This window comes from Bufo bufo, chromosome 5, assembly GCF_905171765.1.
Source record: "Bufo bufo chromosome 5, aBufBuf1.1, whole genome shotgun sequence".
NCBI lineage: Eukaryota > Metazoa > Chordata > Amphibia > Anura > Bufonidae > Bufo > Bufo bufo.
In genome coordinates this window covers 540,368,040-540,381,868 of record NC_053393.1, presented here as the reverse complement: position 1 = coordinate 540,381,868, position 13,829 = coordinate 540,368,040, and the positions used below count along the sequence as shown (strand labels likewise).

At 41.6% G+C, this 13,829-nt stretch overlaps 1 protein-coding gene across 1 annotated transcript in view; it reads left to right on the top strand.

Annotated features, from left to right (window-relative positions):
* The window catches only part of CRPPA (CDP-L-ribitol pyrophosphorylase A), a 193,063-nt gene that overhangs the window by 80,053 nt on the left and 99,181 nt on the right, over nt 1-13,829 (top strand). Inside the window, 1 exon segment of the mRNA XM_040431297.1 lies at nt 7,045-7,142. Within this exon segment, the coding sequence (XP_040287231.1) occupies nt 7,045-7,142 (98 nt within the window).

The window sequence follows — 13,829 nt, the reverse complement described above, 5'->3', positions numbered from 1 at the left end:
TGAAGTGCCCTTGGCAGAGGAGGTCGATTGACAGAACACGCAGGTTGTGTGCCGTAGAACCCCTGAGGGCATGTTTTGGTTCATGTCACCTTCGTAATCTCTGAGGCTGAGAAATAAAGGCTAAGAGAAAGTAAGTGTTTAGCGCAGGTGTCCGAGGCTCCTGGCGGTCACGTCAAGATGGTTTCTTCCTGTATCATTTCCCAGATTGAAAGCTTTCAGAAGTTGAACTTACAAACAAAAGCCCTTCTGCTGATCACATTGACCCGGCGGACCTCTGACTCAACAATTCTTGCTCTGCTTATGAATAATCTTTTGGAAAGGAGCCAAAGTTTTCAGGTGCAATGAACTTCCAAATAGTAGGTAATCCACGCCTCAGTGCATCCCCAAGGTGTTGGATGGGGTTGAGGTCCGGGCTATGTGCAGCCACACCAACTTCATCCTACGTGTCTGTGAGGAGCACTAACGTGTCCCACAAAGGTGGAAGGGACCATTGTGTAAAATGTTTTGTGTGCTGCGGAATTAACATGACCCTTCATTGGAAATAAGGAACCAAATCCTGAAAATCATCCCGATATCATTACCCCCTCCTCCACCACATGTTACAGTGGGCACTATGTATACTGGTAGGTAGCGCTCTCCAGGCCTCCACCAAACCCAGATTTCTCCATCAGACTGGCAGAGAGAGGAGATTCATCACTCCAGAGAACACATTTCCACTGCTCCAGTGACGACGACGACGTGCTTTACACCAGACGGTCAGAAGCCGTCACCACTGAAGCCACTGATTCACCAGCAGCGGAGACATGCATGTAGATGGCATGTCACTCTTCCGGTCCAGCAGGGACCAGAAGCAGATCTCCGGTGATGGAGGAGGTACAGGACACAGGACAATCATGACAGTGCTGGCCCCTTCTCCCTCTCTATTCGGTTTTAGAGACACAAGCGCTTCTTCTCACACATGCTTCTCTGCCACTATTCAAATGGGAAGTTTGGCCCCCATTCTTATGATCCTCCGGGACCCCCAGTAGTCATACTTATCAGTTATCCTGTGGATAAGTTGTCTTAATGGGACAACCCTTTTAACCCCCGGACCTTGTTTAGCGGTGTCAAAAGGGCTTCTCATTCTCAGAACCTAAAACTTCCCCGCAACCTCTCACGGGCGAGCTCACCCAGATGGTATCTGAAAAGGGCTCATGCACACAAACCTATTTTCTTTCCATGTCCGTTACGTTTTTTTTTTTTTTTGCGGACCGTATGCGTAACCATTCATTTCAATGGGTCCGCAAAAAAAAAAGAAAAAAGGAAGTTACTCCATGGGCATTCTGTTTCCGTATGTCGGTATTTCCATTCCGCAAAAAAATAGAACATGTCCTTTTATTGTCCGCATTACGGCCAAGGATAGGACTGTTCCATTCCACAAAAATACAGAATGCACACGGTTGTCCGTTTTTTGCGGACTGCAAAATACATCCGGTCGTGTGCATGAGGCCTAAGGGGTACTTTTCTTCATACAAGGTCTACACCTCCTGATGTGAGTTTTAAACCTGGAATCCTTAAAGGTTATGTACACCTTTTGTGTCAATTTTTTTTAAATTAGTGGATTGTACTCATTATGAGCTAAAAATCATATTTTTCAATTATTTATTAAAAATATGGAGTCCTTTTCTCTGTACAGAGCTGAGATGCTCTACTAGCAGGATCTGGATTTTCTGTCAGGTAGGGAACTGACGGACTCCTTATCTCTGCTCGCTGACATGATAAACACTCATTATAGCTCAGTTCTTATCTTACTCATGAGAATGTGGCTTAAATTAGTGTTTATCACTTCTTAGTAATTTAGAGAAATAGGTTATTATATGACCGGCGCAAAGTGAAATTGAAAGTAACATTCACACAGCTAAAAAACATTTAACCCTTTGTGGCAGATCAGCTCAATATTTGTAGCCCCAAATCAGTAAAATGCAATTATAAAAAAACTTATCCCCAAAAGTGTATATAGCCATTAACTTTCGTTTTCTTAATGCTAAAGCCTCATTCACGCGTCCATGTCCGTGCTCAAATTCGTGAGCAGGTTGTCAGTGATGCATCCGTGAAGCTGGCCGTGAAGGATCCGTGTTGGGTCCGTGTGTCCGATTTTTGCTGTCCGTGTTTCACTTATTTTAAAAGCATCTCTTCTTAATGATCCGTGAAACACGGATGGCATCTGTGTTGCATCCGTGGTTTTCACGGACCCATAGACTATGGCTACATGCACACAACCTTATTTGTGTTTTGCGGTCCGCAAATTGCGGATCCGCAAAAAAAACAACGGATGACATCCGTATACCATCCATTTTTTATTTTTTTTCCGGATCCATTGTAACAATGCCTAAAACGGACAAGAATAGGACATGTTCTATTTTTTTTTTTGCGGAGCTACGGAACGGACATACTGATGCGGACAGCACACGGTGTGCTGTCTGCATTTTTTGTGGACCCATTGAAATGAATGGGTCCGCATCCTATCCGCAAAAAAAAAACGGAACGGACACGGAAACAAACAACGTTCGTGTGCATGTAGCCTATAATGGATGAGATTGATCCGTGAACACGGACAAAATCGAGCATACATCCGTGCGACCCACGGACCGTGCTAAAACACTGATGTCTGAATACACACATAATGAATGGGGATGTGCGCTGTCCGTGGAGAACGCATACAGCGCACGTCCGTGAAACACTGATGTGTGAATGAGGCTTAAGACTCTTTTGATCAAGTATCCAGTTCTTTAAACTGATGATCTATTCTCTGGATAGATCATCAGCATCTGATCGGCGGGGGTCCGACATCCGGTACTCCTGCCGATCAGCTGTTTGAGAAGGCAGTAGCGCCGCGGCCTTCTCGCTGTTTACCGCTGGCCCAGTGATGTCATGACTAGTGTCACTGGGCCTGGGCGGGGCTAAGCTCCGTTCACTTGAATGGCACCTTTCCTCTGTTTCTTTTTTACATTTGATTTTGCACCAACAGGTAAAGACCGCTTATTTTTTTTTAAGCCCTTCAGGACCAGGCATTTTCAGATGACATTTTATTATTTTTCCTCCTCGCTTTCCAAGAGCCGTAACTTTACGCCATTCCACCATTGACGTTTATTTTTCCTTTTTATGGAAAACCAAATTTATATAGATTTTATTAGGGTTTTACTGCTCTTAAAAAATTAGACTGTTTTTTTGTGGGGTGAGCCTTAGTTTTTTATTGAGATCATTTTAGGGAACATGAAACTTTTTGATCATATTTTATTTCATTTTTGGGTAAAAGGTAAGAATATGGCAATTCTTGCATTGGGATTTTTTTTAGGCGGAGTTCACCGTGCAGGATAAATCACATTTTTAGAAAATGTGATGACAGTTACAGTAAGTTTTTTGTTTTTTTAAAAATATTATGTATGGTAAAAGGGGATTGATTTGAATTTTATAATATTTTCGTTTTTTTTTTTATATTGAAAACCCATTGGGTACTTGAACCTGTGGTCATTTGATGGCTTACACTGTTTAAACAATACGTTTGTATCTTACACTCTGTGACTCTATTGCACCCTGTAATAGGTGCCGTAACATAGCAGGCCTGGGGGAAAACCGAGACTGTTGGGTATGAGGGAGGTGATGATGGTGCTGATGGTCTCCATTGATTGAGTACAGACAGTCTTCCAGTCCATACATGACATCCTTGTATAGGATTTCTATGGCATATATTTCTCCACAGTCACGTTTTAGGTCACCGACCGGATGCAGATTCCTTTAGTGACTTGCCCTGAACGGCGCTGCCGCCACCGCAAGTGTGGACAGAAGAGGAAATTCTGGGTTTGTTTGCCTTTTCTCCTGCTGAGAAGCAATGACATGAGTCACAGGAGGCCGCGTTGACTCTGGGCTCAGCGCAGAATTGTTTGCAGGGATTAAGTGAGGAAGTTACAGGGAACGTGCCTTATACTTTATAAATATACTACTCTAGGCATTGCCGGGGCCTTCGCTCGTCGTACGCCCGGGCATGTCAGGCAGGCATTGGGTGGGCTCAACAAGTCCCTGCGATAGAGGAATAATGTTTGTTTGCTGATATCAGTCTTCTCGTCAATGAGGAAAAATGAAGAATACGCTTGGCATTCCAGGAGTCAGCCCGAGGTTCTCCTGGACAGATCCTTCAGTGCTTGACGTACGTGACACTTACCTGTGTAAATGATCGGAAGCAGAATAGTCATAAGAAAAGAATATCATTGTGTATGGACAGAGCATTTACCCTTTAAATTCTCGTCATTAACAAATTCTATTCAGAAGTTTTATCTGGTTCTGGGAAAGCTGGGTGATAACCAGTATGGCTGCTGACTTTTTTCCTGCCTACTCTCTCAAAGAAAGGGGAGACCTGCTGAACTACTGCAAGAGTAGACAAGTCTTCTGGGGTACCTATTCCTGTGGTCCTCTTCAAGTTGTCTGTGGAGACCTCCTGGTAGGGAACAGGACTGCAAGTTGGAGTCTGGGGTCTGTATTTGAATAGGGGGTCTGGTCTGGGGTCTGTATTACTTCATGGGGTCTGGTCTGAGGACTGTATTACTTCAGGGGGTCTGAGGTCTGTATTACTTCAGGGGGTCTGAGGTCTGTATTACTTCAGGGGGTCTGGTCTGAGGTCTGTATTACTTCAGGGGGTCTGGTCTGAGGTCTGTATTACTTCAGGGGGTCTGGTCTGAGGACTGTGTTACTTCAGGGGGTCTGAAGTCTGTATTACTTCAGGGGGTCTGAGGTCTGTTTTACTTCAGGGGTCTGAGGTCTGTATTACTTCAGGGGGTCTGGTCTGAGGTCTGTATTACTTCAGGGGGTCTGAGGTCGGTATTACGTCAGGGGGTCTGGTCTGAGGTCTGTATTACTTCAGGGGGTCTGAGGTCGGTATTACGTCAGGGGGTCTGGTCTGAGGTCTGTATTACTTCAGGGGGTCTGGTCTGAGGTCTGTATTACTTCAGGGGGTCTGAGGTCTGTTTTACTTCAGGGGGTCTGAGGTCTGTATTACTTCAGGGGGTCTGGTCTGAGGTCTGTATTACTTCAGGGGGTCTGAGGTCGGTATTACGTCAGGGGGTCTGGTCTGAGGTCTGTATTACTTCAGGGGGTCTGAGGTCGGTATTACGTCAGGGGGTCTGGTCTGAGGTCTGTATTACTTCAGGGGGTCTGGTCTGAGGTCTGTATTACTTCAGGGGGTCTGGTCTGAGGTCTGTATTACTTCAGGGGGTCTGGTCTGAGGTCTGTATTACTTCAGGGGGTCTGGTCTGAGGTCTGTATTACTTCAGGGGGTCTGAGGTCTGTATTACTTCAGGGGGTCTGAGGTCTGTATTACTTCAGGGGGTCTGAGGTCTGTATTACTTCAGGGGGTCTGAGGTCTGTATTACTTAAGGCGGTCTGGTCTGAGGTCTGTATTACTTCAGGGGGTCTGAGGTCGGTATTACGTCAGGGGGTCTGGTCTGAGGTCTGTATTACTTCAGGGGGTCTGGTCTGAGGTCTGTATTACTTCAGGGGGTCTGGTCTGGTATCTGTATAACTTTAGGCGTTCTGATCTGGAGTCTGCATTAGTTTAGGTATTCTGGTGTGGAGTCTGCATTCGTTTAGGGGGTCTGGTCTGGGGTATGTATTAGTTTAGTGGTTCTGGTCTGGAGTCTACATTAGTTTAGATGTTATGGTCTTGGGTCTGTATTTGTGTAGAGGGTCTATTTTGAGGTCTGTTTTTAGTTAAGGGTTATGATTTGGGGGTTGTATTTATATAGGGAGTCTGGTCTGGTGTCTGTTTTTAGGGGGTCTGACCTCAGGTCTGTATTTAGGGGGCTGGTTTGAGGTATGTATTTTTTCAGGGGGTCTGGGGTCTGTATTTATATAGGCAGTTTGGTCTGGGATCTATTTTTAGAGGGTTTGGTTTGGAGTCTGTATTTTTAGGGGGTCTGTATTTATTTAGCGAGTGTGGTCTGGTGTCTGTATTTTAGGATGGTTTACTCTGGCGTCTGTACTTACTTATTTAGGGAGTCTGGTCTGGGAGCTGTATTTTTTTTAAGGGGTCTGGTTTTGGGTCTGTATTTTTAGAGGGTCTGGTTAGGGGGTCTGTATTTTTAGGGGTCTGTATTTATTTAGTGGGTATGGTCTGGTGTCGGTACTTTAGCATGGTTTACTCTGGCGTCTGTACTTACTTAGGGAGTCTGGTCTGGAAGCTGTATTTTTTTTAAGGGGTCTGGTTTGGGGTCTGTAATTTTAGAGGGTCTGGTTAGGGGGTCTGTATTTATTTAGCGGGTATGGTCTGGTGTCGGTACTTTAGGATGGTTTACTCTGGGGGCTCTATTTAGTCAGGGAGTCTGGTCTGGGATCTGTTTTTTTTTACGGGGTCTAGTTTGGTGTCTGTATTTTTGGAGAGTCTGTGGTCTCTATTATTTTAGGGGTCTGGTGTCTATCAGTTTAGGGGGCTGGTCTGGGGTCTATGTTGTTTAGGGGATCTGGTCTGAAGTATGTATTAGATTAGAGGATCTGACCTGGGGTCTGTATTAGTTTAGGGGGCTGGTTTGGGGTCTGTATTTAAGGAGTCTGGTCTGGGGTTCGGTTTGAAGTTGTTATGGAAAGTCCCAAAGACAACCTTTTTAAATATAGGCCGTCTTGGCTGTGGGAAATGTTTTTCTGTCCTTTCCAAGCGGCTCTCTGTTCTGGCTCATAGAGAGTCAATCTTGGCATGGAACCACCATCTATATTTTCCCTATGCACTATGTAGATTAACCCTTTATTCATCTGATCTTTCTTGCACATTCACACTAATACAAAATAAACCAAAATATGATCTATGAACAGCAACTGACCTACTTGTTGATGGTTTCCAGGTAGAAAAAAAAAGGGATTTATATATGTTGCAGGATATACTATAGAGATGATGGACTTTACATTTGCTGACTGTGTGGTGAATGTTAATTATATATATAAAGACTCCCCCCCCCCCTTCCTTTATATTATGTTTCTTTTGCTTGATTTTTGACATCCACCCATTTTGTTCTCTCTTGGCAGATCGCATCTCTAAGCATCTCTGTATCATCACCACTATGAAGGAAGAGGCAGTACAGATTGGCTTCCGTCTTCACGAAAACCTCAAATCCCGCATAAAGGTGAATGAGTCCTTCATGGGTCCCAAATTCTCATTGCGTCACATGGAGTTATTCTTGCCCAAAATTTTCATAGGTTGTCGAAGGAGCCCAGTGATTATCTTACTAATTCAGTGCCCAAATTATCTTGTATAAAGTGTACTGGAATATAATATAATCCAAGGGGAGCAAATTGCACTTTTAATCTGTAGGACCCCGCTTTCCATAGTCTTTAGTTGGGGCCAACAGTGGTCTCCTTTGGGGACTACGTGGTTTTACCTTTTGGATAAACAAGGCCAGAACAGCAGGCAAGGGGTCATCTGTAGCTGTGGGTGAGGATTCATCATCACATTTTACCTACTTGTTGACGGTTTCCATTTAAGGCTCATTAAATGAGTATCAAATCCTCTAACCGCCAACTCCCCAAATGCTTTGAAAGCCACAGGATTTGGGATATGCATAACGTTATGATCAGTGGGGGGCCAATCTCTGCGATCCCCACTGATCCTGCATCGCCTTTACTTTACTTCTGTGCTCAGTTCACCCTCGGCCCTATTCAAGTCTATAGAGCTGGTAAACTTATTTAGGAAGTCTGGTTCCATGTACTGTTCGAAGGCTGAGGCGCTAGATAGGACGCAGCGCTACACCAGCGCCGTGACTCCTTCATCCTCCGGATCAGTGATGGTCCCGAAGTCAGAGCCCACTGATCATAAAGCCGTATAGCATCACCTTATAAGATGGTAATATCCCTGGAATAAGATCTGACATCAGCCTTATCCTGTTTTTCAAAAACAGTCTGCACGCTATCAGGGCACCCTGGGAGTTGTAGTTGCAGAGAGTCATTGCTTGGAGACCAGATTTGATCTAAAACAAATTTGGAACTTAATTATTTCACTGATCAATTACGTGATAAAGCAATAGAGGAAGGCGGCTGAGCATCCCCCGTTCTGTGGAGACAGCTTTAAGCCCTGGTTATTTCATCACACGTCACATAAGCTCGTGAAGAGAAGGAGCTTTGCCCGCAGGCCTCATAATCAACGTGGAATGTGGAATATTTCATCACAATTTCTGCTCTTTCCCCTTTAAGGAGCGTTTCCCTTTAATACGTCCAGTATTTGTCAGTCAGGAGTTTAGTAAAGCTGGAGGATGATCCCTGGATACTGGAGGTCACCCTGCTTTCCCAGACACATATAGGATTAAGAAACGACTGAACGGATTTTCTTGCAAAAGAAATGAAGAGGTCCCCTCTTCATGGTACAGGAGGTTGTGGACTTGTTGGCCCTCCGTCTTCTAATCCTAGAAATGCACCATGACCACCATGACTCTCATTTTCCTTCTATGATGTAATCGCAATGGAAAGACAATATCTCCTCAGACCCTAAGGACTGCTTCTGAACCATAACATAGTCCCTCTGTTGGGTAGGAGGTCCAAGTCTATAGCTTGTATTGGCTTCATTGACTTCTCCTCATGGGCAGGGTTAAACGCTTAGGACGTCCCCTGAGGTTAAAGAAGGGGACAGGGAGAGGGAGAACGGCAGGGCTAAGGGTCTCTTCCACTTGCAGAAGAAAAGTGGGAGGGAAAAAAGTTGCAATGTCCTCCTACCCATTATGAACGGGGTGTGTGTGGAGGCATCAGTAGTGGCTCTCATACCTTAGAGCCTCTTTCCTTATTGTGAACCCCCTGTTTAGGCACATTGTGCACAGGGACACTTTGGGATTTTTGCGGCTGCTCAGTTTTTGCCTCTATGTGTGTAATAGAGGAACTAGGGCAGCAGAGGGGTACACATACCTTAGAACTACACCTATATTTGCCGTTGGCCCATCTCACATATTGGTGGCATATCGCTAGGATATGCCATCATAATCTCATAGGTGCAGGTCCCACCTCTATCTCTAGAACGGTCCCCACAGAGAAGTGGAGCACTCCCATAGAAGTGAATAGAGGTTGGCCGTTCTAGAGATAGTTGCGGGTCTCAGAGGTGGGACCTCTGACCTCTGCCACCAATTTGTGAGATGGACTAATGGCGGAAATGTAGTATTACATAGCGGCCATACAAATCAACAGCCATCCAATTAATTCCTAGGCATTCGATTCATAGCAGCCGTCTCTTCCGCACAGTGTTTTCCTATAGTTGTGGGGTCCTCATTTTGCTCACCCTAGGGGCTTCTCTTTATTTTCCCCCTATATGTGCTCTCACTTCAATGACAAAACATTGAATTTTTTTTTATTTTTTTAAAATTTCTAATAGATTTATATATATTTTTGGGATTATGCCTTTGAACCGGGGGATGGAATGATGGAGCGACGGGGACCTAAGCGTCAGTTCATCTACTTGACAAGCGTTTCCTGTTGGGAGGACAAACAGTGGCAGCCCCCTGCCTCAACCACCCATGGTGCCTCTGGCAGGGAAGTGATTGACGCCCTAAGCCGCTCAACATGCCAGTCCCTTAATCTTTTTTCTAATATTTCCTCCGCTCTCACGTCCTCCCGCTATTTGTTTTTTGACAATTAGGACGACGGCGCCAATTATGTGCAGACAGCCATCGGAGTGACGGCGTAAGCCCCGCCGCGCAGGTGACATTTTAATTTGTCTTCTCTCATTTTTGAACATTCCAGAGGGGAATTTGGTTCGGAAGTTGTAATGTGCCTTGTGTACAGGACCCCTGAGATGACATATTGTTGTTATATTCTTGTACATAGGAGGCAGTATTATAGTAGATATATTCTTCTATATAGGAGCAGTATTATAGTAGTTATATTCCTGTACATAGGAGCAGTATTATAGTAGTTATATTCATGTACATAGGAGGCAGTATTATAGTAGTTATATTCCTGTACATAGGAGCAGTATTATAGTAGTTATATTCTTGTACATAGGAGCAGTATTATAGTAGTTATATTCTTCTATATAGGAGCAGTATTATAGTAGTTATATTCTTGTCCATAGGAGGCAGTATTATAGTAGTTATATTCTTGTACATAGGAGCAGTATTATAGTAGTTATATTCTTGTACATAGGAGCAGTATTATAGTAGTTATATTCTTGTACATAGGGGCAGTATTATAGTAGTTATATTCTTGTACATAGCAGCAGTATCATAGTAGTTATATTCTTGTACATAGGAGGCAGTATTATAGTATATATATTCTTGTACATAGGAGCAGTATTATAGTAGATATATTCTTGTCCATAGGAGGCAGTATTATAGTAGTTATATTCTTGTACATAGCAGCAGTATCATAGTAGTTATATTCTTGTACATAGCAGGCAGTATTATAGTAGTTATATTCTCGTACATAGAAGCAGTATTATAGTAGTTATATTCTTATACATAGGAGCAGTATTATAGTAGTTATATTCTTGTACATAGGAGGCAGTATTATAGTAGTTATATTCTTGTACATAGGAGCAGTATTATAGTAGTTATATTCCTGTACATAGGAGCAGTATTATAGTAGTTATATTCCTGTACATAGGAGCAGTATTATAGTAGTTATATTCTTGTACATAGGAGGCAGTATTATAGTAGTTATATTCTTGTACATAGGAGCAGTATTATAGTAGTTATATTCATGTACATAGGAGCAGTATTATAGTAGTTATATTCTTGTACATAGGGGGCAGTATTATAGTGGTTATATTCTTGTACATAGGAGCAGTATTATAGTAGTTCTATTCTTGTACATAGGAGCAGTATTATAGTAGTTATATTCTTGTACATAGGAGGCAGTATTATAGTAGTTATATTCTTGTACATAGGAGCAGTATTATAGTAGTTATATTCTTGTACATAGGAGGCAGTATTATAGTAGTTATATACTTGTACATAGGAGCAGTATTATAGTAGTTATATTCTTATATACACTCACCTAAAGAATTATTAGGAACACCATACTAATACGGTTTTGGACCCCCTTTTGCCTTCAGAACTGCCTTAATTCTACGTGGCATTGATTCCACAAGGTTCTGATAGCATTCTTTAGAAATGTTGGCCCATATTGATAGGATAGCATCTTGCAGTTGATGGAGATTTGAGGGATGCACATCCAGGGCACGAAGCTCCTGTTCCACCACATCCCAAAGATGCTCTATTGGGTTGAGATCTGGTGACTGTGGGGCCATTTTAGTCCAGTGAACTCATTGTCATCTTCAAGAAACCAATTTGAAATGATTGGAGCTTTGTGACATGGTGCATTATCCTGCTGGAAGTAGCCATCAGAGGATGGATACATGTTCTCATTCTGTTTACGCCAAATTCGGACTCTACCATTTGAATGTCTCAACAGAAATCGAGACTCATCAGACCAGGCAACATTTTTCCAGTCTTCAACAGTCCAATTTTGGTGAGCTCGTGCAAATTGTAGCCTCTTTTTCCTATTTGTAGTGGAGATGAGTGGTACCCGGTGGGGTCTTCTGCTGTTGTAGCCCATCCGCCTCAAGGTTCTGCGTGTTGTGGCTTCACAAATGCTTTGCTGCAGACCTCGGTTGTAACGAGTGGTTATTTCAGTCAACGTTGCTCTTCTATCAGCTTGAATCAGTCGGCCCATTCTCCTCTGATCTCTAACATCCACAAGGCATTTTTGCCCACAGGACGGCCGCATACTGGATGTTTTTCCCTTTTCACACCATTCTTTGTAAACCCTAGAAATGGTTGTGCATAAAAATCCCAGTAACTGAGCAGATTGTGAAATACTCAGACCGGCCCGTCTGGCACCAACAACCATGCCACGCTCAAAACTGCTTAAATCACCTTTCTTTCCCATTCTGACATTCAGTTTGGAGTTCGGGAGATTGTCTTGACCAGGAGCACCCCCCTAAATGCATTGAAGCAACTGCCATGTGATTGGTTGACTAGATAATTGCATTAATGAGAAATAGAACAGGTGTTCCTAATAATTCTTTAGGTGAGTGTATAGGAGCAGTGTTATAGTAGTTATATTCTTGTACATAGGAGCAGTATTATAGTAGTTATATTCTTGTACATAGGAGGCAGTATTATAGTAGTTATATTCTTGTACATAGGAGCAGTATTACAGTAGTTATATTCCTGTACATAGGAGCAGTATTATAGTAGTTATATTCTTGTACATAGGAGCAGTATTATAGTAGTTATATTCTTGTACATAGGAGGCAGTATTATAGTAGTTATATTCTTGTACATAGGAGCAGTATTATAGTAGTTATATTCTTGTACATAGGAAGCAGTATTATAGTAGTTATATTCTTGTACATAGGAGCAGTATTATAGTAGTTATATTCTTGTACATAGGAAGCAGTATTATAGTAGTTATATTCTTGTACATAGGAGCAGTATTATAGTAGTTATATTCTTGTACATAGGAGCAGTATTATAGTAGTTATATTCTTGTACATAGGAGCAGTATTACAGTAGTTATATTCCTGTACATAGGAGCGGTATTATAGTAGTTATATTCTTGTACATAGGAGCAGTATTATAGTAGTTATATTCTTGTACATAGGAGGCAGTATTATAGTAGTTATATTCTTGTATATAGGAGCAGTATTATAGTAGTTATATTCTTGTACATAGGAAGCAGTATTATAGTAGTTATATTCTTGTACATAGGAGCAGTATTATAGTAGTTATATTCTTGTACATAGGAGCAGTATTATAGTAGTTATATTCTTGTACATAGGAGCAGTATTACAGTAGTTATATTCCTGTACATAGGAGCGGTATTATAGTAGTTATATTCTTGTACATAGGAGCAGTATTATAGTAGTTATATTCTTGTACATAGGAGGCAGTATTATAGTAGTTATATTCTTGTACATAGGAGCAGTATTATAGTAGTTATATTCTTGTACATAGGAGCAGTATTATAGTAGTTATATTCTTGTACATAGGAGCAGTATTACAGTAGTTATATTCCTGTACATAGGAGCGGTATTATAGTAGTTATATTCTTGTACATAGGAGCAGTATTATAGTAGTTATATTCTTGTACATAGGAAGCAGTATTATAGTAGTTATATTCTTGTACATAGGAGCAGTATTATAGTAGTTATATTCTTGTACATAGGAGCAGTATTATAGTAGTTATATTCTTGTACATAGGAGCAGTATTACAGTAGTTATATTCCTGTACATAGGAGCGGTATTATAGTAGTTATATTCTTGTACATAGGAGCAGTATTATAGTAGTTATATTCTTGTACATAGGAGGCAGTATTATAGTAGTTATATTCTTGTATATAGGAGCAGTATTATAGTAGTTATATTCTTGTACATAGGAGGCAGTATTATAGTAGTTATATTCTTGTACATAGGAGCAGTATTATAGTAGTTATATTCTTGTATATAGGAGCAGTATTATAGTAGTTATATTCTTGTACATAGGAGGCAGTATTATAGTAGTTATATTCTTGTACATAGGAGGCAGTATTACAGGGAGTGCAGAATTATTAGGCAAGTTGTATTTTTGAGGATTAATTTTATTATTGAACAACAACCATGTTCTCAATGAACCCAAAAAACTCATTAATATCAAAGCTGAATATTTTTGGAAGTAGTTTTTAGTTTGTTTTTAGTTTTATCTATTTTAGGGGGATATCTGTGTGTGCAGGTGACTATTACTGTGCATAATTATTAGGCAACTTAACAAAAAACAAATATATACCCATTTCAATTATTTATTTTTACCAGTGAAACCAATATAACATCTCAACATTCACAAATATACATTTC